General features: G+C 58.3%; 7 protein-coding genes across 7 annotated transcripts; all 7 read right to left on the bottom strand.

The window, feature by feature from the left end:
* Nucleotides 1-858: 858 nt before the first annotated feature.
* Nucleotides 859-2,040, bottom strand: LINJ_36_5300 (conserved hypothetical protein; the record flags this gene model as incomplete). The annotated part of the gene is made up of 1 exon (XM_001469862.1): nucleotides 859-2,040. The coding sequence occupies one exon, from the start codon at nucleotides 2,038-2,040 to the stop codon at nucleotides 859-861; it is 1,182 nt and encodes a 393-aa protein (XP_001469899.1).
* A 1,122-nt stretch (nucleotides 2,041-3,162) lies between these two features.
* LINJ_36_5310 (conserved hypothetical protein) lies at nucleotides 3,163-5,025 on the bottom strand (the record flags this gene model as incomplete). The annotated part of the gene is made up of 1 exon (XM_003392785.1): nucleotides 3,163-5,025. The coding sequence occupies one exon, from the start codon at nucleotides 5,023-5,025 to the stop codon at nucleotides 3,163-3,165; it is 1,863 nt and encodes a 620-aa protein (XP_003392833.1).
* A 1,546-nt stretch (nucleotides 5,026-6,571) lies between these two features.
* LINJ_36_5320 (putative protein kinase ck2 regulatory subunit) lies at nucleotides 6,572-7,399 on the bottom strand (the record flags this gene model as incomplete). Its single annotated transcript, XM_001469863.1, has 1 exon — nucleotides 6,572-7,399. One exon carries the CDS (start codon nucleotides 7,397-7,399, stop codon nucleotides 6,572-6,574), a length of 828 nt encoding a protein of 275 aa, XP_001469900.1.
* A 2,993-nt stretch (nucleotides 7,400-10,392) lies between these two features.
* LINJ_36_5330 (conserved hypothetical protein) lies at nucleotides 10,393-13,281 on the bottom strand (the record flags this gene model as incomplete). Its single annotated transcript, XM_001469864.1, has 1 exon — nucleotides 10,393-13,281. The coding sequence occupies one exon, from the start codon at nucleotides 13,279-13,281 to the stop codon at nucleotides 10,393-10,395; it is 2,889 nt and encodes a 962-aa protein (XP_001469901.1).
* A 1,149-nt stretch (nucleotides 13,282-14,430) lies between these two features.
* LINJ_36_5340 (conserved hypothetical protein) lies at nucleotides 14,431-15,225 on the bottom strand (the record flags this gene model as incomplete). The annotated part of the gene is made up of 1 exon (XM_001469865.1): nucleotides 14,431-15,225. The coding sequence occupies one exon, from the start codon at nucleotides 15,223-15,225 to the stop codon at nucleotides 14,431-14,433; it is 795 nt and encodes a 264-aa protein (XP_001469902.1).
* Nucleotides 15,226-16,223: 998 nt separating this feature from the next.
* On the bottom strand, nucleotides 16,224-16,964 carry LINJ_36_5350 (putative 40S ribosomal protein SA; the record flags this gene model as incomplete). Its single annotated transcript, XM_001469866.1, has 1 exon — nucleotides 16,224-16,964. The coding sequence occupies one exon, from the start codon at nucleotides 16,962-16,964 to the stop codon at nucleotides 16,224-16,226; it is 741 nt and encodes a 246-aa protein (XP_001469903.1).
* A 2,723-nt stretch (nucleotides 16,965-19,687) lies between these two features.
* Nucleotides 19,688-20,524, bottom strand: LINJ_36_5360 (conserved hypothetical protein; the record flags this gene model as incomplete). The annotated part of the gene is made up of 1 exon (XM_001469867.1): nucleotides 19,688-20,524. The coding sequence occupies one exon, from the start codon at nucleotides 20,522-20,524 to the stop codon at nucleotides 19,688-19,690; it is 837 nt and encodes a 278-aa protein (XP_001469904.1).
* Nucleotides 20,525-23,334: the final 2,810 nt, after the last annotated feature.

A 23,334-nucleotide genomic window follows, 5' to 3' on the forward strand; every position in this document is an offset into this window, starting at 1 on the left:
AGGCTGCGCGCTGCGCACATGCACACACACACATACACGTAAACGCGAACTCAAAAAAAAAACGAATAGGACGAAAAGAGAAGTGTTCCTCTTTCTTCGATTGCGAGCTGTGTGAGAGAAGCCCCCCTGTGCCACTCAGCACAGGAGATGAGTATTCGGCCGAGCGGAAAAGACAGGGCGGACAGCGGGACGAACGTCGGAATGCGGGTGAGAGCACAAAGATGATAAAGTGGAAGGTGGGAGGGTGGCGTCGGGTCGAGGCAGCGGGCGCGGGCCCGTTTCAGGCCCAAAAGCAGGCCCGAGGAAAGCAGGCTATGGGCTACAGCACCACTGCCGGCTGCGCGAAGTAAACGCAGGCATGTGTATTTCCATCGAAATATGCACACACATACACACACACACACGTGCCGTGCCCTCGCCCTACACTAACCAGTCACTGATGGCTTTTGGCCTTCCTTCGAAACCGGCATAGTTCCCCTGCTGTCTATCGGTGCTCATTTTTCTTCGAGAGGTTTTTTTCCTCCCTTCGTCTCCCTGTTGCGCGACCTTACGTGCGTTACCGAGGTGTGAGAAAAGTGCCCTGCAAACAAAACCCTCTATCACTATGTATAGAGAGAGGGCAACAAAGAGGAGTGGGTGGGTGGGATATGATCCCGACAACCGGCCGCGTGTAGCAAAAATGGGCAAACGAAAACGGCAGCCGACAGGCATGCGTGGTGTCTGAAGACATCTGTTAGCGCGTGTGGCGCCAAAAAAAAAAAAACTTGTCACCTGAGCATTCATTTCTCCATAAAACCTCATTGATGAATCGAGCACCGCACCGTCAGTATCACCGTGCCTCTCCTTGTGCCGCTGCCGTTACGCTTTTTTTCCAACATCAAACTCGCGGAGACTCAGCACCATGCGGTTTGTCTTCAAGCGACGCTCGAAGGTGAAGAGAAGCGCCAGATCGGTAGCGTTGCAGGGCCGCAGCTTCTCCTGCACGAGCGAGGATGGCAGAACAAAAGGACCGTTCCTTACAAGAGAGATGACGGCACCGCTGCGCTGGAGCCTGCGCGCCGCGCGATACGGCAGTAGAGGCGTTGTGACGAGCAGTCGCTCTTCCGTGAGCAGCGGTATCGCGGAGAACAACTGGTTTGCCACGGTGTCGCGTGATGGCGGCGGTGGTGGGCAGCATACGCACGAGCACGACACACCGACGTCAGTCGAGAGCTGAGGCTGCACTCTTGCTTGCAGCGTCGCCTCGACGTCCTTTGCGGCGTGCTGCACCACCTCCAGCGGTGTCCCGCGAGGAAAGCGTACGTCGTACACGCCAAAGTTGCCGAGGCTCTCGTTGTTCCAGTACCGTACCATGGAGACGTCGTTGCTTGCAATGCCGATGCCCTTCATGCCATCAAAGAACCCTATTGGCCGGAGCACATTGAGCCCGAGCAGCGGGCTGGGGTCCGCGCCCACGATCGGGGCCATGCGGTGCACAAAACTGCGGGGATCGCTCTCCTCCGAGGAGACAGACACGCCAGGGTGCAGATAGATGAAGGTGTAGGTGCGATGCAGCGCACGCTTTAGCGCGGGCACCCACGTACCCTGAGCAGCGCGTGAGGCTTCCCGTACGTGCGCGCCTGTCGACGAGCTCGACTGCAGCGCTGGCAGAGAAGAGCAGACCTGGATGTCTAGCTGCTGAAACGTCTCCCAACTAAGCTGGCTCTCGAGGTCGCTGGCACTTGATACGATTACTTCATTCACCTTCAAACGGCCGCTCTTCGCCAGCGCCTGCGTCTCCGCAAACGGGATGCCGCAGCGGTGAAAGAGCCAGTGATACAGGGAGGGGGCATGGGCAACGGTGTTGAGCTGTGCGTTGATGAAGCCGCGCCGGTTACGCAGCAGCGCAGCCTCCGTCAGCTCCTTCTTGTGCAGTACACCGACGCGGAAGACGCGGCCCTTTGTCTGCTTCGCCACGTATTGCTTCTTCGCGATCGGGTACTGACGCACACTCGCCAGTCGCGTGAGCCCCCTGTTCAGTTTCTCAAGATTGAAACTCATCTCCCTTTATTGGTGAATTTGCGTGTTGTTCTTTTGTGCGTCTATGCAGAGAGCGAGACGAGCGAGACGAGCGGAGTGAGAAAAAGAAAGAGGGGAGGGAGCCGATAGAGCACGACGTACGGAGGCGGTTGCGTCGTAATGAGCCGACCCACAACAACACTTGTTGTCCGCCTCCACCGCGTACCCACGCACGCTCACACCGAAAAGGACCGAAAGGAAGTTGTATAGGGGTGGGACGCAGGTGGCGTCTGCAACCGCACCTCTTTTCACCTGCACACGGAGCAAGCCTACACCAGACACGCATGCACAAACACGCGCATAACACAACGCGAAAAGCCTGCGTCGTTTGTTTCGCGCACAAAGACGCACACATGCCAAGGATATGCGGAGTGTGCCGGCGTTGGGGGGGGTGGAAACAGCCCAGAAATGAGGCGAAATGATAAAAAAAGGGGTGCAGGGGGAGAGGGGGCAACAACAACAAAAAAAAAACATGAAAAGATATGAAGGAAGCGAGCGGAAGAAATTGAGGCAGGGGAAGGGTGCACGTCGCTGTGCTGCCGCGGGAGCCGAATACGCGGCGGAGATTCCATCGAATAGACTACATCATGGGACGTCGGCGTGAGTTCATGGGTGCGAGAATGTGGCAACGCAGCCCTTCATTGCGCGCGCGCCAGGGCTGCGTCGCTCTCCTTGCAGGATAGCATCTACGAGCACCCACGGCAACAAAGAAGCCAATGCTAGCAGACAGATGCATGCCTTGGTGCTGTGGTTATTTGTATTACGTTGGCTCATAGCCTCTCTAGGTTCTCGTACACGCCTACACCCAACCCGAACGAGTGGGAACAACAAAGAAAGCTCTCCGGCCCGTTAGTTTTATTTTTCCTTTTCGGTTGTTACGCGTCTGCTCATCCGAGTTAAACCCAGAGAAGCAAAGAGGGAGACCTGCGCTGCACTCGACACGCAGCCATCGAGAAACAGAGACGGAAATGCATGCGCTCGACCCGCGCACCGCCTATTCCCCCCCCCCCAACACACACACACGCGCGCGTTTATGTGCGGGTGTGAAAGGTCGCAAACGCCGCGGCGCGCACGCGCGCCACATCACCGGAATCCCTCTCGCTCTCATTCGTGGCCCTCTGTCTTGTACTTGCTTGCCTCCACCTGCAGCTGCTTTGCGATGGCGGCCTGCTTCACCTTGTTGCGCTCGCCGTTCACGAAGCGCAGTGCTCGGCGCGGTAGCGCCACCGTGTCCGCAAGATGACGCTGCGTCTGCACAAGACGGTTCGCAATCAGCCGCTTCACATCAGCATCGATGTCATCGGCAGACGCGGCAACGGCAATGGCAGAGAGCACATCCATGCTTGATGGCGAGAAGCAAAGCGTGCCCCCGGCCTCCCACAGTTGATCGACCACCTCGCGCAGTGCGGCTGTGTCACCGGGTGTCAGAGACTTGAGGCTGATCACCGTCTCGATCTGGTTCGCCTGCTCCGCAATGTCATTCTCCGCCTGCTGCTCCAGCAGCGTCGCGAATCGCTCGTCCGCAGCGGCCAGCAGGCCTTTCTCCTTGCACCACTCCAGCACCTTGCAAAACTTGGAGAGGGGCTGCTGCGTGACGTTCGGCGGGCGCTGCTCCAGCACCGTCTCCAACGCATGAAAGGCCGCAGAGATGGCCGCCTGAAAGCCCTCGATCTCGTCGTCAGTAAGAGGGACGCGGCGTTGAGTGACGGCGAGGGCTGCATGGTCCACTGCGGTGGCAGAAGTGCCTGAGGAAGCGGCTTCGGCTGCTGTCCGTGGCAGCCCCTCCTCGTCGTCCCCGCCGAACACCTGCTCACTACTCCGCACTGTCGCCTCTTCGGCCGGTTCCTCGACGTGGGTATCCGAGGCGCCTTTTGCTGCAGCCCTTGGCGGCGGTGCAAACGTCGGTTCTACAAGTCGACGCGCCTTCGACAGCAGCTTGCTGATTAGCTGGCACTTGGCTGCATAGTCGAACTTCTCCGCGGAGGGCGTGGGGATCACGCTGTCCTTCTCAACGTCGTCCTGCGCGTCGGTGATCAAGGCTGTCAGTTTCTTGGCGCACACCTGAATATCTGCGACGGACGTCGACATCTCGATCAGCCGCTGAAGGCGACCAACAACGTCAAGGGAGGCTAGTTTCTTGAGAAGCTCGCGAGGTGAGAGAAGCGATGCCGCCTCTGCGTCCAGCGGAGGCGCCACCGGCGCCGGTGGCTGAGGTGGCGGCGCCAAGTCCTCCGCCTCGCCCTCCGCAGGGATGGCGGCATCTGCCTCCGCCGCCTTTACGGGCAGTGTACGAACACCCTCACCCCACGCCGACTTGCGCACACCCTCTTGCTCGCAGCGGATCAGAAACTCATGCGCTGGCGGGATCATGGGGCTTTTGCCAAGCGCGTACAAGGCAAAGAGGCGCTCGAGAGTCGTAAAAACCTCGTCCTTGTACTGTGACATGAGCTCCACGTAGACTGCTTTGGGCCGCTGGCTTACGGCTTGCAGGAAAGTGTTGACGGACTTGACTTCACGGAACTTTTTGCTTGCGTGGTAATCGCGGATGTACTCGGCGATCGTTTCCGCGTCGCCCAGCGTGGAGCGCAAGAGGGCAAAGTTGGAGTTGGGCTTCATATCTTTCTTCGCGCGCTTCGCCGTCCGTTCCGCATGAAGTGGTGAGTGAGAGCCGTGCTTCCCCGAGAGAGAGCGGTGGCGCATGAACTTCTTTGGCATGAAGCCGCGATCTTCAGGCGGCCCGTTGCGTCGGCCTCGCCCGCGAGTGTCGCCGCGACCCCGAGCATCGCCCCAATCTCTGCCATGCCCTCGGAAGGCGTCCTGGCCGCCGTGCGACCACCCGCGACCGCGACCGCGGCGGTCATTGGTGCCGCGACCACCTCGAAACATACCGCGCCCGCCCCGGCCGGCCCCTCCGGACGAGGAAGCATTCCCTGCTGGGGCGCTCGCAGACGACACGGGGGCCTCCATGAGGTTTCTTCTTGGCAGTAGACGTGGCAGTCCGAAAGTACAGGGATGGCCCCCACCGTTCGCGACACGAACGCGACAATGACGCAAAGTCCGCGGTGCAAGCACAGCTAATCGTGAAGCAAGTGGCCGCGCCAGTCAGGCAGCGCACCCGTGCAGATGCGCGTTGGAACGGAGACGAAGAAGGGGAAAGTGAGGGGCGAACGCATGCCTAGAAACGCGCAGAAGTCACCCATACAAATTCACGCACGTTTCTCGTGTTGTCGTCTGCGAGATTCCGGCCCGAAACGGTGAGCTACAAGAGTGGCGGACAGCTCTCTCGACAATCGCCGTCACAACCCCCACACAGCGCTTACGCGGTGCTCTAGTGGTGGTGCTTCTTCCTTCTCGAAGGCGCCACACATACACACACACACACACACATGCGCGAGACTGCACGCCCAAAGCTGTGCGCTGCCCGATGCAAACACGCCCACTGGTGGCTCGGCCTGGCTGTTTCATGTGATGTTTAGCATCGCTATTTTTCTTTTGGCATTCCTTGAAGGCGTGATTCGCTGATACGCGCCGCCGCTTAGACTCACGTGCAGAGATGGCGCAGCTCCTCCGCACATAGGAGACACGCTGCTGCATGGTCACTGAGAGAGGGATCTTGAGCTACGACACGCAAAAAAAAAGCACCGGTAGAAAAACAGTCCCTTCCCAACACGGACACGAAGAAAAAACAAGCACACATCCCACACCACCGACGTATGAGCAGTGCATACTCGAAAATACAAGAGGGAAGGGACATACACGCATATACATATACATGTGTCCCGGTATCAGACGACGATGGGCCCTCCTTCTGTCGTCGAGGACGCAAAGAGAGCGAGTACAGGAAGTCTCCATGAGGTAGCTGTTCATGTTCATTTTTGTTTGTTCAAGGAAGCCCGGCCGGAGCAAAAGACAAGAACCCCCCCCCCACACACACACACGCACACGCACGCTCCGCACCTCAACAAAAAGCAAAACATCCACAAACAAAAAAAAAAAGAAAAAAGGTCAGAGTGCCCAGCAGGAGATTCAGCATGGATCTACGCGTCTGCCAGAGGCCCTTCTCTGTCCGCGTGTAAGCTCGTATGCCGCATGCATCTGCCACACACACAAACACACACATAAACAACGCCACCCATCACCGCTGAGCCTCAACTCAAAGACAGGGGGGGAGCAAGCCTGGGACATGGTGGTGAGAGAGGGCTTCTGCCGCCACACAAAGAGGAGGGATGTCAGCATCGAGGGGCTACACTCTCGGTCGGCGAGGAAACGAGCGCAACGCACAAGCGATGCACCTCTGCAACGCAGCAGTCGACCTTTCACCCATCTACCAAGCGTTGTATTGTGGAAAGACGAAGAGGTTAAGGGAGGGCCATGCGTTTTGGTGTTCAGCATCTGCCGACGCGGGGAACGGGCAGCACGTCGGTACAGACGTCGTTGCCATGGCACACTTTGTATGTTTGCGTGTGTGCGTATCCTCCTTCCCCTCCTCATCTATTGTGTTTCGAGTGCCCGCCTACTCCGCCTTTCCTTTTGAGCTAGAACTTGAGGATTCTGCGGGCAGCCGCTGATCCAAAACGTTCGACCCTGCGACGGCGCCCTCTTCTTCTTTGTGGTGAAGCCCGGCCTCGGCTTTGTGTGACACATCCCCTGCGCCTGCGGAGGCGGCCCCGGTCTCCTCTTCGCCCGCGCCGTTCGTGATGAGGGGCGTGCCTGGCTTGCGAACGCGGAAGCCGTACACCTTCGGCACGTACTGCTGGTTCGGCGGCGGGATCGACACGCCGCGCTCGCGTAGCTGCATGAGCAGCAGGTGAGGGAACGTGGTGCCCCAGAAGGCGCCGTCGAGGCTACGGTGGCGGACGGAGCGAGGGTGGTAAATGTCCTCGCAGCGTGGACAAAAGAGCTTCACGGAGCTCTCACGCACCACGTCGCTCTGGCCCACCGGGAGCAGCGCATGACCCTCGCAGAAGACGCGGGGACAGCTACCAAACTCGCCCTGCATATATTTTTCCTCCATCAGCTTGAGGCCGCGGCCGGTGGTGATAAAGCGGGCGTGAATAAGACCGTAGAGGATCTCCGCGGAACTCTCGACGAGACGCTTCTGCTGCTCGGTAAGGCCGTCGCTCTCCATCGACTCCACGTCGAGGATCAGTTCTAATGCGTAGTGGTAAAATGGCACTATGGGAGCCAATCCAGTTAAGTTGAAATCGTCTGTGATGAACTCACGGTCGACCATGCAGAAGAACTCGTTGCCCTTCAAGTCGCAGAACCACGTAATCCAGCTCACAAGCTCTTCATCCTCGTACTCGTACTCCATGTTCTCTGGGGAGTACGCCTCATCCATTTTGATGTTCTTCAAGGGGCTTTCGTGTGTGCGTGCGTATATGCTTTACTTTTTGCTTTTCCGCTCTGGAGTCCCCCTGGCAGTCTGAAAAGATCGGTACGGCGGTCTTGCGACGTTGACAGATGACGGCAGTAAATCACGTCGGCGCAGCCAACGGAAGCACGTACACACTCGCCGAACAACAAGTGGGCGAGAAGAGAGCGCGGCGAGCCAGCCGATGCGGCAACTCAAACTAGCAAGAACGAGCTCCCTATTGTGAGGTATTATACTACTGCGCGCCCGTGTCGGAGTGCCGCGCACAAAGAACGTGCAATCAGGGGTGAAAAAAAAAGACCGGAGATATGTAGTTGGGCAACATCCTGTAGAAAAGAAGGTGGCACACGGAGCAGGAGCATGGTTGACGGCGCGGCGAGGCATCAGCTGTTGCTTGAGAGAGCAATACCCGCATGATGCGGACGCACATGTCGGGCGCATGCGTTGTCGGAACTTCGGTTCCCGTCCATGTTGTGATCGCTCCCGCTGCTGGACGCGCCCACACGCTTGAAGGCGTTTGTGCTCTCCGGCGCCGAAGAGGCCCAACACTCGCCTAGCACTGCTTGGACGGCAGCAAAATAAAAAAGGGCAGTCGAACAAAAGAGCTTTCTTCCCTCTGTGTAGCTCTCTCTATCTGTCTCCTCCAGCAAGGCACCGGGCCTGGCATGAGCCGCACGCCGTCACGCCTCCGCCCTGTGCGTGGGTTGAGGCCGTTGGAGGTCAGAGTGATCCAGCAAGGAAAACAGGAGAGCAGGAGACGCTCTCACCCTCGTGGATACGCCAGAAGAACACACACACACACGCACGCACGCACGCACAAGCGCGTAGGTGCGCATCGTGGCTGCACCACAACTGTGCGCATGCGCCTTCAGAGTGCTGGGAGACACCAAGTGAACGCGTCCGCACGGGAGGAGGGCGAAGCGAGAGAGACATGCAGACTCAACCGAGAGGATATCACCCTGGGCATGGCGCACACCGCCATTAACCCGCAGCAACGCCGCTCGTCTGCCCATCTCCCTACTTTCTCCCTAAGCATCCCCGCATTCTATTTTGTTGCAAGGGTGGTTTTCTCAGTTTCACAGCGACTCACATGTTTAACGCCTTAGGCTCACATGAGCACAAGAAAGAGAACTGCATATCGCGTACAGCCAAACAAGCAATCCTTCATCTTTTTCTTTTTTGTGCGCCCTGTCGACGCTTCACTGGACAATTTTTTTCCCTACAAGATCCTCTATTCAAGATAAATAAACACCATGAAGAAACAAAACAACGGTGCTCTCTCATCCCTCCCCCAGTTCCTCCTTCGCCAGACCGGGTGTGTTGCTGTGTGTGTCGAAACGCCTGCATGTGCGCCTCACTGCCACCCTCTGCCGCCCTTTGCCTCCCCTCTTGCAACCACACATCCAATGCATCACACACGCGTCGACGGTGCGGGAACGGGAGAGAGGAGCGGTAGCGGCAGGGAGAGGGGGGGCACACTGCGAACGTGGAGAAGAGGGGAACAGGCGGAGGGGAGGGAGGAGGGCAGAATAAAAAAGACCAAGAAGCGCACCTGAGTGCTCAGAGAGACACATAGCACACATACACACATACTCACACAATCGACAACACATGGATCTTCTTACAAGCACAAACTCAAACACACAGACACGCACACGCATACACCACCTGCATCAACACGTTACCTCCCCTGACACAGCGAGACTGTTCATGTGGCATGCAGTAGCATCTCTTGAGAGACGCAGAGAGACAAGAAAACGAGATCGATACAAAGGCGCGCGCGCACACACACACAGAGATGTTTGAAAAGGCGAGGAGGCCAAAGTGCAAGCTGGAACGCTCGCTGACGCACGCGCATATGCGACGGAAAAAGAGCAAACATCCCCCGCCCCCTCAAGAACACAAAAGGAAAAATAATAATAACTAAATAAATAATAGTAAGGGAGCACCGACGAGCTGCAGGAGGAGGTCCTCGTGCTTGTTCTTTCCAGTCGTCCTCCTCCGCTTCCTCTCTCCCACCTCACCCCAAGTTTCACGAGTACAAACAGAAGAGCAAAGAGGAAAAGAGGAAACCAACAACAATATATATATATACATACATATTTATATATGCATACATGTATATATAAATACATCTATATGTATACCGACGTCAGCACACGCGCGTGCGCAAAAAATCAACGAAAAAAGACAAACAGAGAGAGACAGACAAACAACGGGTGCTCAGAGCGCTACATAACACTTGCAGCTCTCCTTGCCATCCAAAGAGCCCCTTCGTTTCCTGCGGTTTATCCACCCAACACGCCAAACTAACAAAAAGAACATCACAGGAAGAACAGTGTCGCTACACCGAGACGAGGAAAGAATGCACTACGCCCCTTTCCGTTTCCCCCGTGTTTGCGCTACAGGCCGCTCGTCCACGGCCAAAACCACCCTTCCCTCCCCAGCGTTTCGCTACAAATATCGCCTCCACCCTGGCCTACGTGTGTCTGCACACGCCTTCTTTGCACCGCTGCCGTGTAAAGAATACGCCCCACCATGGCATACGTTAGCTTCACCTCTTCCTTCTTGCGCCGAGCACGTGCTCCTATGTTGTTGCTGCTGCTTTCTCAGTGCAGGTACAGAAGAGAGGGAGGGGGTGTACAGTTCGATTCTCGGCTCCTTGACTTGTTTTCCAGCTGTGAGACTGCCTCGGAGAGACACCGACATACATACACACACACACACGTAAATACACATACAGATACAAAAACACGCGACTCCGCTTCGAGGGAAGAAGACGGACGACCGCGGTAGCCAGAGAAATGAGAGGAGAACGAAGATCATGAGTCAAAGACAAGGCGATACGCCCCCCCCCACCCACACACCCACACACACACACACACAAAAGGACGAGAGGTGACGTCTATAATGGCGGGGGCGCATTGCTCTTTAGTCAAGATAAAAGGAAGTGGGCATGGCTACTCAGCGTTGGGAGAGCTCGGCTCACTCGTCGCACCCGGGGCGCTTGCGGCACCGAGGCGGGCGGACTGCTCGCTTTGCCAGCCGGCGAGACCCCTGCCGTACTGAATTCTGCTGAGCTTCCCCAAGTTGGCTGTCATGAAGGCGTAATACTTCGCCTCCAACTCCTTGGCTTCCGCCACCACTTCCGACTCGGCAGCCACCTTGCCCGTGGCGTAGTCCGTCAGTTGTCCGCACAGGTGGCGCACCACGTAGTTGCCGGAGGGGCTGATGGCGAGGTTCATGAACGACTCGTCGGCCTTCTCCATCAACGCACGTGCGACCTCCAGCGTGAACCGCCCGCCATCCTTCGTCTGTCGAGCCACCGTCAGCGCCTCCTGCACGCAGTGAGAGAGGTATTTCTCCTTCGACGACTCGAAGATTGTGTTGACGATGCCGTTAAGCAGCTTGCGCAGATACGCCTCGATGGGGGTGCCGGGCACAGCGCGGCTGGCAAGGCTTGTCAGAAGGTTTCGGTAGACGTTTCCTCCTATGAAGCTGGCGTCATTGGTCGACCATGCGCCTGCCATCGTGGACAGAATTGTTTCGCACTGCTGCACAAATGCATCGTGCTCCTTCTTCTTGCGACTAGCGGGGTTCTTGAGCGAGGAAAGGATGACGTCGGCGAAGATAGGGATCATGTAGCGTAGAACGAAAGAACCGATCAGGTGGTGGCCAACGTAGCGCAGGCGGGACTCGACCGTTGCGGGTTTATCCGCCGCAGCAGCGTCGGCGTCCAGCTGCGCCTGCGTGGTGAAGCGCGTGCGCTTGCGGCCCGGCACCGGCTGCTCGCCGGTGCACCACGACTCGGCGACGGCGTAGTGTAGACGCCAGTCCACCGGCCCAACCGAGGCCTTGTACTCTGCGAGGCTGCTGGGGGCCTGCTTCGCCGCCGGCGACTCCGACGCCGCTTCCCTCTCCCCCTCTGGTGCCTCCTCCGTCTTTGCCTTCTGCGCGCCGTCGTCGGCATTTGCGTCACCCTCCTCCGCCTCGCGGCTGCGCTTCAGTCCAGGCTTCCTGTTGATCTCCTCCGCGGCCCGCTCAGCCACGCTGATCTTGGCGTGCTGAGGATCCATGGCCTGCAGCAGGGCCAGTATGGTGTTGCCGCAGCTGGCGGAGCTGGTCAGCTGCACACCGTAGCGGGCGATTGCATCGCACAACGCCTTCACCTCTTGTGCCTTCGCCTTCGCCGGCTTCGCGGCCTCCCTACCGACCGGGACAACGCCGAAAAACTGGAAGACTAGGTCTGACAGAAGCGGGTAGTGCAACAGCGGGTCGATGAGCCGCAGCGAGGCGCTCCATTCGATGCGGTTAAGCGGGTTGGCTTCCGGGTTCGGCGGCGGCGGCACGATCTTCTCAAAGAAGACCTGTCGTTTTCTGCTGACGGCGAGAGCAGCGCGCAGGATGCGGATACCCTGCGGCGATGACATGAGCGTGCGCTTCACCATCTTCTTTGGTGCAGCGGAGCCCTCGGCGGGCTTTTCAGCGGCCGCTGCTTTTTGCTCCTCGCCCTCCTCGCCCTCCTCGTCTTTATTGTGGCCCACTTCAGCGTCCGCGCCCTCCTCGTGGGCCTCGCCTTGCTGTGGACCATCTTCCTCAGCATCCGAGAGGTGCATCAGATGGCTGAAAAGCCTCGTGGACTCATCTGAGTCGGCCGCCATCTCGGTCATCAGCGCTTCGTACGTTGCGATGTCCTTTGTGATGGCCTCCAGCAGCTCATCGCGGGTCCTCTCATGCACGTTTACAGGCTGCTCGCCCTCCGCTGGCGTCGTCTGTGGCTTGTCAAAGGCCGTCAGGAGCATCATGAGGGAGCGGAAAGTGCTGAACACGGCGCCCTGGATAGCTGCGCCGTTGGCCAGGTCGACGAGGCGCTCAGCATGGCCAACAATCACGCATGGGACCCCCACGAACGTCTCAGCTGTCTTTTCCGACAGGAGAGTGTCTTCGGGACCGCGCGGGATAGACAGGCAGGCGGCAGCGTACTTCTTCTGGATTACGACGAGTACCCGAATCGTGCTACCGCGCACACGCGAACGCATCGCAGAGAGCACCTCCGGTGCGACGATCGTTTCAGTCGCCCCCTTGCGTCCGACCTCCTCCAGCTGCGCGTAGCTGTCGAGGTGGACGACGGCATACGACTCGAGCATACGCCCACCACGACCACGGCCACCGCCGCGACCGCCACGCTGCAACCCACTCGGCCCGCCACGCCCGCCGCGACCGTACTGCTGGCTTAAGGGCTGCTGCTGCTGCTGCGGCTGCGGCTGCGGCTGCGGCTGCTGGGGTTGTTGTGGTCGCTGTGGCTGCTGCGGTTGCTGCTGGACGCCGTACGCGCCGCCCTGGAAGCCACCACGCGCTGCCGGCGCGTAGTTGGGGTTCTGGTTGTAGCCCTGGTTGTAGTAGCCCTGCTGCTGCTGAACCGGGTAGTAGCCCGGCCCGTAGCCCTGCCCATAGCCGCCGCGGCCCATCGGAGCCGCAGCACCGGGGTACCCCTGCTGGATACCGGCGCCACCGTAGGCGCCACCGCCCTGGTAGTAGCCACCGCGAGAAGCATAGCCCTGCTGCAGCTGTGCCTGCTGCTGAGGCGGTGTCGGCTGGTAGCCGCCACGTGCAGCGTATGGCTGGTTGTAGGCCTGGCTGTAGCCTCCGTACTGCTGCGCAGCCACCTGCTGGGGCGGCTGGGAAGCCATCTGCTGCGGCTGCGGCGGCTGCTGGGCATGCGGGGGATAGTAGCCAGCGCCACCGCCGCGGCCCGCCTGCTGCGGGTATCCTTGAATAACATCCTGCGGCGTGTAGCCGCGCTGGTATCCGGCGTACGGATTTCCGTTGTTCGGTGCACCTCCCTGCATTTTTTTTTCGTATCCAGAAACTCGCGTGCTGGGGCCAACAAAACGACGAGGAACAAAGGCGACGGCGAGCGGAGGGACAGACAAAGAACGAAGATCAAATAAACGAAATGTACGGATTTCTCTACCGTGATCTCCCGGTGCACAGGGCACAATACACACACACACACGCACACCACGACAGTAACGTGTGAGTGCGCGGGTGTATGTGGGGTTGACGCGCAGGCACGTGCGCGGGCGGCAGACAGCAATGGATATGAAGTGCGCACACCCGAATGAGTCGCAGTGTGGCACATCGAGAGAGAGGAGCACGCACGCGTAGAGAGCAGCACAACAAGAACAGCAGCCAATAAAAGAGAAACGACAGAAAGAGAACGAGAGAGATGACGTGACACACCCACTAAAGGCAGTACTTAGAGGATTGCCAGAGAAGGCGCCCCCCTAGGGTGAGCGAAGTACGCTCTGAAAAACATCTGGTGGACATGTACGACACCTCACAAAAAACGGTCATGGTGAGTCTGGCAAGACACGCCGGGACCTCAGCACAAACGGCAACCAGCAGTTCGCGTTATGACTGGAGGCGTGCACTGAAGCGAGATGATCCACGGCTGATGCACGATGCCGTTCAGTCCCTGCAGCGCGTGCGCACCTTGCAAAGCCGCACGTTGAAGAGATCGATGATGCGGAGTTGAGAAACGAAAAAAAAAGTGCGAAAGTACGGGGTGGTGGCGACGAAATGTCCGCCAACTCACCTCGCCAGCACATCACAGTCTGGTTTACATACGGCGTCTGTGCATACAACTCACATAGATGCCAAAAGCAAGGAAAAACACGTATATATATATACAAAGGATGGCTAAGCACCTCAGCACACAGGCACAGACAGAGGCGCATGAGAAGCGCAGGATTGGAGGATGAAGAGGAGGAGATGCGATGTGTGTGCGTGTGTGTGTGTGGGTGGGTGGGTTGGGGGTGGGGGAGGGGGCAAATCCTGAGTGCGACGGAGCCTCCGCACATACTTGCTGAATTCGTGGGGTGGCATTCGCCTGCTCTTTGACACGGACAAGTGCCACCATCAACGAGCGCGACAAAGTCGAAGGAAAGCTATGGAGGCAAGACGTGGCAGGCAAGCACCTTCCCCCGAACCGCTGCCTACCAGTGAGTTCTGCGATACGAGGAGCTGCCCATGCCATCGTTCAACTCCGCAGCACTTAAGCGTGACTCAGCTAGCACGGTCTCACGAACCTGGGTCTGCAGCAGGTTCTCTGAGGTGCATCCCTTCTGAAAGCGGCACGGCGCCGCAGGGCCGCCAATCGTCCTCGACGGCGGGTCGTAGGGCGTCACCACCTCGGCCGCGCCAACGGATGCCCTCATCCGAGCGAGGAACTCTCGGCTCCACTTCATGCGGTACGTTCTGTCTTGGAACTCCAAGAAGCCTACGCCAATGTCGATGGTGAGCGTCGAGGCGGCGTTGCGCTGCAGGTACTTGCCGATCTCGCGCACCGAGTCCTTCACAGCCGCCTCGACAACGAAGCGGTCTGTACCAACGATGGAGGCGATGGTGATATAGCTGACCGTGCTGGCAACGGTTGCGTGGTAGTGCGCATCGTGCATCTCCAGCACATTTTTGAGGTGAAACTTCGACGTGAAGTCCGGCAGCAGCACAAGCTGCGGCTTCAGCTCGATGGCAACGGACTTATCAAACAGCATGACTCGCTGCACCTTGATGCTGGCGTGCAGAAAGTCAAGCACAATTCCGGACCGCTTCTTGATGAGCATTTCCTCCAACTGCTCACCTAAAACACGCCAGACGACGTTCAGCTGGTGTGCTGTGCCCTGCCCCTTCGTCTGTAGCATGTAAACGCCATCCACGAGAGTCACAATCTCCGCTATTTCGCCGTAGCAGCCGCGACAAGCACGGCCAGAGCATGACGATGAGTGCTCCATCCGCACACAGCAAAGGCGAGGTGCACGGAAAAGAAGTGAAGGCGAACTGCGGGCGCGTTTCTGCTGCCAAGAGCAAGGATCCTGCGCTCAGTGCGAGGGTAACGCAGGAGACGCGCATACACCACGAGTGCTCTATCTTGAGGCAAGGAGTGTGTCTAGAAGTTCTATCAGTCACCGAGACTTTGAGTGATGTTTCAGCAAGGAGAAACGAGCTCACAGGCAGCGTGCCAGCTGAGAGAGATGGGCGAGATATACACGTAAAGCGAACAGGTAAGGTAGAGTGGAAGACCATGTACAAGCGAAGGTGATGAGGCTGGTACTTCCAAGGATACAATCGGAGACGGGACAGACTGCACTGACCCTTCTTACAAGACAGAAGACGAGCACATGATGCTTGCCTCCCCTCTTTGCGTGCATGAGGAGGCTTCCATCACAGCCACGGCCGAAGCTGATGGGTATCCTCCATCGACTACTGATGATGATACGCCCTTGCAGCGCAAGAGGAGGGTGGGGGGGGAGGGGCAAACTGCTCAGCTGCTACTCCACGCGCGTCAGGAAGCGCCCCTTCACGGGACTGCTTGCTTCGTTTTCGTGTGCGTTGGCTTGCTTCGACGAAGGGGGAAGTTATAAAAGCAAAGGCGCTTTTGGGGGGATGAGGACCACCAAGAGGGCGGTGCTGTGGGCATACCGTTGTAAGAAGGTCGATTCCCTCGTCGAACGTCAGACACCCAGCACACGCATTTGAACCGTCTCCGCGGCATCACTCACCCCTGCAAAGGCCCAAAAAGAGAAATAACTAGACCAGTTTGTTATAGAGCACCTCGTCGTGTGCACAGAGCACAGCCTGACCTCACTGGAGACGCAGCAGGCGCGCACAACGGAGGGGCCGTGAAGAGTGCAAGGACAACGACAAGAAGAGGGGCACAGAAGAGCTACAAAGTGTCGCCATCCCACCAGTTTCCCACAGCTCCTGTCGTCCACGCCGTCGTCACAACGCCTTACGCCTCCCACGCGTTGTCGTCGTTGCGCTCCACCCAGCCGAAGCCCTCCTCCGCCTCCGCGGCGGGCGCCGCAGCGGCCGCGGCGGCCTTCTCCTCCGCAGCCTCGTTGGGGTCGCGGTAGAAGAACAGGTCCACCTTCTCCTCCCACGGCACCGAGCGCACAATCGTGCCGCGCAGGCGCAGCACCTCGCGCGCAAGCAGCCAGTACATCATGCCGATCGACTTGATGCCGCGGTTGTTGCACGGGATCGCAATGTCCACGTACTCCAGCGGCGCGTCCGTGTCGCACAGCGCAATCACAGGGATGTTCACCAGCGACGCCTCGCGGATGGCCTGGTGGTCCGTGCGCGGGTCCGTCACCACAAGCACGCGCGGCTGCACGAACTTCTTCTGGATCTGGTTCGTGAACGTACCAGGGATGAAGCGGCCGCCGTGGAAGCTCGTGCCCACGTGCTGCGAGAACTTGTAGATGGCGCGCGTGCCGTACAGGCGCGACGAGCACACGCACACGTCCTTCGGGTTCTCCACAGCGGCGATCACGCGAGCAGCGAGGATCAGCTTCTCCCACATCATGTGCAAGTCGATGATGTGGCTACCCTCCGCCGTGCGGCCGTAGATGTACTTCTTCATCGCACTGCTCTGGTTGCGCGTGCCGATGTGGCAGCGCATCGCCAGCAGCTTCTGCGCGTCGCTCTCCTTCATCCGGAGAACCTTCGAGCCAGACTCCACAGCGGTCATGGTGACGGGTCGCGAAGAGAAGGTGGGGTGGGAGGGTGTAGGAAAGCCTTGAGGAAGCAAGACTGCGCCGTTGACGAAGGTGCGTGCGGGTATGGGTGCATGAGCAGTTGCAGTGCCAGCGCGAGTCGATGTGATATGAGTAAAGGAGAAGAGGAGAGTATTGGGAAGGAAAGAAGAGGGAGGGTGATCCTGGGAAAAATTTCTCCGCCACAGAGTCGAGTCGATGCGATGAAGAGAGACCCATCGTCACCAGTGTAGCAGGCAGAGAAGAGGGGAGCGCTGGGACAAGATTGTTGATGTCGGAAGCGGCCTCGCACGACTTACCGTGCCCTCCTGCGTCCTGCGTGACGCGTCCTTGCGCAGCACAGGCTCAGACAGAGGGGTCGCGTACGCGCCAACGCTAAGGATGCGAGACGGGAAACGGTCATCTCTTTTTCCTTTAAGTTTTCACGTCGACATAGCAGAGAAGAGCAATTGGGGAGAAAGAGGCGGAATACGGATAGGAGGACCGAGTGAGTTTGTCCTTGTGCGTGCATGTGTTGGGTGTGCGCACTTACCGGCCGACTCGTGTCACACATCGCAAGAGAAATCAGCTCCTGGGAGCGTAGGTCTGCCCAAAAGCACTAACGTTTTTCGGCTGCTGACGCTTCTCGTCGTCAATTCTCAGCATCATCCGTTCGATAAGTGCGCTCTTCTTCTTTACGAGGCTATCGAGTACCTCATCGGAATGACCTTCTTGATGCCGCAACAGCTGCTGAGCGGACGAAATCACGGTGTCCTTCCTGTCGGCCATATCTAACAGTACTTGGATCTCCCTTCCATCGAATTCCTTAGGTGGAAAGGAGCCTGCCCTTACTACTGATGACGGCATTGCCGCATCGACACCGAAGGTGCCCAGCTCTTTCGGCAGCACCGTTCGCGTGCCGGCCCTGCTTTCCAGTAGCTGTGCGCTTCATGAACATGGCTGAGCAGCGCAGCCAGTCGCAGGAGAAGTGCCTGGAATGCTTCCACGTTGTCGCACAGGGCTCTTTTCTTCGCCACAAGGTGCTGGTAAGGAGCCCAGCTGAGCGTCGGGGCAGCAACAGCCATCACGATACCGCTTCCTTCGAAGCCTGCCGACGGAGATGAAAGGATTGCCGGCACATGCCGAGAAAACCGGTGAGCGGGCACGTAGGATCCATTCGAAGCACTGCTATTAGAAACGCTAACGAGAGGAAGGCGATGGGAGGCACTGTCAAAGAGACTCGCTACCTGAGTCAGTGACGTGAACAGCGGCGGCGATGGCTGTGCAGGGGCTGTGCTGCCTGTCTGTGTGGTATTCGCAGTGGCGCGCACATCATCGACGGAGCCTCTCTTCCGCGCCGACACCCGTTACACCGGGATCACTAAGAGGCCTGAAGTGAGCAAGAAGGGAAAAAAAACGCGGTGTGCGCCTCGCTGTCGGCGCAGCGGATAGAAGCGACAGTCTGTGCACGTCTTTTGGCTTCGTTTTTTATTCTTCTTTTACAAGCAGCCACTCAACGGAAATCCGCCGTCATCACCCTCTAGCGGCACAACGACGCGGCGTGTGTAGTGAAGACATCACAGAACAGATCAAAGGAGGCGTGTGTTCATCACACATATGCGGAAACACTTGTGGAGAGCAGATGGAAGAGGCTTAGGAAGAGAGAAGAGAGGGTCAGGCCTACAAGACACACGAACGCGCAGTAAAAAGCAAACTACGCAGCAGGGCGTGTCGCCGAAAGGTTCCACCGAGACTGTCCGAGAGGCGGACTGGAGCGGCCTCGATCTGTTGCCGCACACCTACTCACACCAACGGGGAGAGTGAGCAAACTTGTTCGTTGATTCGAGAAGGGCAGATACGCGTGGCACCTTCGCTGTTGATCGCGCACTTTTTTCCCGTTTGCTGGATCCACCTCGACCGTCGAAGAGACTCGCTTACCTCTCCTAGACCACCAGTAACGGTGCCCGGTGCAGTTCACCTTTCGGAGTCACGCGTGGGTCCCCTCTGCAAGTCATGGTTGCCTTGATTTTCTCTTGCTGCGGTCACCCTTGCCTTTGGCCTTTTCCATACGACTCTGAAGACAAACACGCACGCACGGAAGGTAAGGCACTGACGAGCAAGGCAGCGGCACGGCGGTAGTCGCGCGTCCGTTTATGATTCGGCCTCTATCTGATGTGCGCTTTCCCGCGTGTGACTTTCACCGGATGCTTTGCGCTTGTCGCGGGTGGAGGAAAGGAAGGGGAGACTGGGGCGGTTGCACCGACACTGCCTCTGATCACGAGATGGGGAAGGGGGCGAGGATTCGCGCGTGCGGTGGCCGAAGACACACCCACCCACACACTCATACACACATACAAGCAGCATCACAGAAGGCTAGTAGGTGAGCGGGTTGAGTGAGGGAAAGGGAGGTACGTGAAGGGAGGGCGCATAGGGCAACCAGTGAAGGAATCACGGAAAAAGTAAACAAGCAACAGCATGTTTGTCCGATGCTCGCCGGCGCCGAAACGGAGGGGGTCAAAGAACGAGTTGTGCGCTGCACTTAACGCACCCTACCGGTGCTCACGCTTTTCCGTGTACTCGCTCCTTGACAACTGCGCGCTGGTTTATCGAGGACGCTGAATAGATCCAGCCTACTCACTCTATCCTGATTGGGCCTCGCGCCGTCATCCTCTAGCACGGTTCTTGGCGAGAACTCAACGGTGATGTTCCAATTTCGACCTTAGTCAGCGGCGTCCATGTTGGTGAGCTTCAGGCCGAAGCGCGGCGCTGCAGCACCCTCCCCGGAGGCGAACGGAGCCGTCATCGTCGCCGTGAGCTTCCAGATGTCGCTCATGTTTCGGATAGCTGTCATGGTGTAAGTGCCGTCTGACACATTTGCGTTGAGCATGAGGCGAGCGCCGCACGGCGAACGGGCTTGCACGCCGGCGATAAAGCGCCTGCGCTCTGCCATGACGGCAGCATCTATGTAAGTGTGAATAGGGACGCGAATGTGCACCGAGAAGCCGTTCCGCAGACTGTACTGACCAAGCAGATCACCTTTGCTGAGGTGTGGGCAGGCGTAGCGAACCATGAGGGCGGTGAAGTCGCGCACTCCGCTTCGCTTGGGATCGTACTGCAGCGACGCGCCAGCGTAAACATGATCGGACACACGCGTCGTCACGTTTGCATCCGTCACAAACCCGTCGAGCGGCGACGACTTGCAGCTGGCGTTGAAGACACAATGCTTGGATGTCACCTTCACGGAGGCGGCAGCAGCATCCACCTCAATCTCGTTCGACGTGTTGTTGACTTTGGTGTGATAGATGATCGTAGGGAGGTACTCACGCCAAGACGTGAACGCGGCGGACACCTTCGACTTGACGGTCGTGTGGTAGCTCGGGCATTCGTAGGAGAGGTGAGCGCCAATAGCGTTGGGGCTGGCAAAGGGGAACGCGTTGAAACCCGTGGGCGCTCCGTTCTCGTTCGCGTCCAGCTGCCACCCGCGCGCATCGCTGCCCTTCGTCAAGTAGTCCTTCACCACGTTGGCAAGGTTTGTGTAGCTCGGCGGAGCCGACATGATCGGTTTTCTTTTGTGTTCGTGGGTAAGTATGGCCGGACGAGCGAAAGCACAGCAAGAAAGCGTAACGGCCCACGCGCTGCGCGGCTGGAGATGATGGCACCCGTGCGTTACGCAACGAATAGAAAACTGAAAAGAGACGATGCGCAGCAGCTCGGTGGTGGGTGGGTGGGTGGGGGGGGGGGGCAACGGCAAATAAAGAGTGAAAACAAAAGAAAAAACGGAAAAGGGGGAGGGGGTGGCGTGAGAACGGGGAAGGAAGAAAAGAAGAGCGCGATGTGAAGGGAGTTGCGAGACAAGTGAGGTGTGCTCGTGTTTGTGTCACAGGCGCTACTGCTCACCGCTGTCGGTGCGGAGAAGGCTTGCAAAAAAGATAGAGGAGAGACAGGGGCGGGTACCTGAGGCGTCCACTCAGCGTTGAGGCTGCTACTCTCAAGATGCACACAGAACGTTCACTTCGTCTCAAACGAGCAGCTGCAAAACGACACAAAAACATGTATTTGAGGAAAATACACACACACACAAATTGTCTGTAAAGTGAACGCGCGCACGTACGTGTGGAGGGGGACGTGCTCAGGGAACGAAGTGGTCCGTCGCCTATCGGCAATCGCGCAGACAGAGAAGGTGCACCGGTGAGGGTGAGAACTGGTGCCGCTAGAACGACCAAAAAGTAACGACCGAGAGGAATGTGTAAGCCTGGCGAGAAGGGAAGAGGGAGGAGAGGAGGTGGGGTTCAACGGGCCGATGCAAACCGGAAAGAGAAAACAGGTCGTGCAGCGAGCGAGAACAGGACAGAGAGCGCAGGTGAGGAGCTGCGACGACGAAAGTGACACATGCAGATGCGAGTACGCAGAGACACCCACACCCAGGAGCATCGCGTATGCAGATATGCAGAGGTGGGCATACGATAAAGGCGGCGACATCACCGCCCGACACGCGGCACAGTTGCAGTGGCAGAGGTAGAGAGAGGAAGACAGGGAAAAGAGAGGGAGCAAATAAGTCTCGTAGAATGAAGAGCGCGCCGCACTCATGGGCTGGCCGCAACGCAACCGAGGGATAGGAACACATGCCCCTCGAAAAGGCGTGTCGACTCAAAAGATGTCGTCGACGCGAGCAACGGGTCCAAACACAGCACCCCAATGCCCGCACACCGAGAGAAGAGAGGAGTGACTGAGACTTTGGCAGCAGCGCTAGGCGGCGCTGCGATATTGACAGGGAGAACTCCTGAGTGTTGCCATTTCTCACGCATCGCATCGGCGATCGTTCGCTTTCGTCCCCCCTCGGCTCAGCATGGAGGACTGGGTAGAGAAGAAAGTGTGCGTTCTCTGATGCTGGTCGTGAGTCGCCTAGAGACTAACTCTCTCTCCGGCGTACACACACACACATTCCCGCTCATTCACGTCACGCTCGGCACACCACTTACTGCTGTGGCAATGCGGTCTCGAGCCCCAACCCCCTCCATAGTCAGCGCCTCCGTTCGCTCTCGCACGAGTGCCGCGGCCCGGCACAGCCGCGTGGGAGTGTGAGGGACCCCTCTGAATCTGATAACGAAGGGTCGCTTTTTCCACGTCTGCACCGGAAAGGTCCTGGAGAGAGTGTGGCGGCTGGATGCAGTCTCGTTGTGCGCATCGTATGCGCATAATCAGGGCAGCCAAGCCGACAAGCTGCCAGTCCGTGTGCGCGTGCAGCACAGCTGCGTTAGCATGCACTCTAGCAGAAGAAAATGCAGCTCCGTGGCGTTTCGTCTTCCGGCGTGGCTAACTGCCATCCCTGTGAGCAATCTCATTGTCTTGTCCCTCCACCGGCTACCCGACGGGCAGCCCTGTCTTCCGAGTTTTTTGAGGGTTCTCGCGGATGGTGCTGCCCCTCGGCGCGGAGAGGGCTGCCAGGATCTTCTTCGGCCCGTTAGTGCCTCTGCTGCCTAGTCTGCCCTTCACCCCTGAAGCCGTGCAAGACGGCGTCTGAATTCGCCTGCTGCCGGACTCGGTGCACCCAACATGCTTGACGGTGGCGGTCTCTGTCGGGGTGGTGACTGGTGAAGCAATGAGCCTAAAACACTCGTTCCGTTGAGCTGGCGTGTCGTCTGCAGAAAGAGAGGGAAGGAAAGAGTGCAGGGAGCGAGAGGGGCGTGCGTGTGCGTTGCAGTTGCCATGCTGTGCGAGCACAGAATAGCATCGACCGCAGAGGTCATGCGCGCAAGAGAAGGGGATAGTTGGATCATAAGACTGCACACATCGCGGCCCTGCCCCTGGGCCCTCAGGAGGCGGCATGATGCGGGTGTTCTCTACGTCGGCCACTTGCTCAGTCTGTAAGCAAGCCCACCAGCGTGCGAGCCACCTCCGAGCCCCCTTCTCCAAGAACCCGCGGAGATTTTGAAACAGAAGGAGAGCCACGATGTGACGGGGTGCTGGCCGCCCCCCCTTGTGACAAGATTTTACCATGAGGCGCAACATTTACAACGTGTCCATTCTGCCACAGCACATGATTTGGGTTCTACTCCACCCCACCGGTCGCAGGCTCGCCCGCATGGTGCCAAGGAACGCTAGACACGCCAGTACAGCAACGCGCCGACTCAGTCATCTGATAGCACGGCCGCGGCCTCGAACTTTAACCCTTCCCCCCAGCCTCGAAGATCTCCCCAGAGCAGCTACCCACCCTGCCGGTCGCCACGCGATGCATCTTCTTCGGGACGACTCAGGCACCCATCACTGGACACTCAGGACCTGCTAGGATGCGTTCGAGTCGCGCTGGCCCTTCGCCCATCCCGCAGATGACGCAAGCATCTTCACTGTCGCAGCTCGCTCCGGCGC

This window comes from Leishmania infantum, chromosome 36 (genome assembly GCF_000002875.2).
Source record: "Leishmania infantum JPCM5 genome chromosome 36".
Classification (NCBI taxonomy): domain Eukaryota; phylum Euglenozoa; class Kinetoplastea; order Trypanosomatida; family Trypanosomatidae; genus Leishmania; species Leishmania infantum.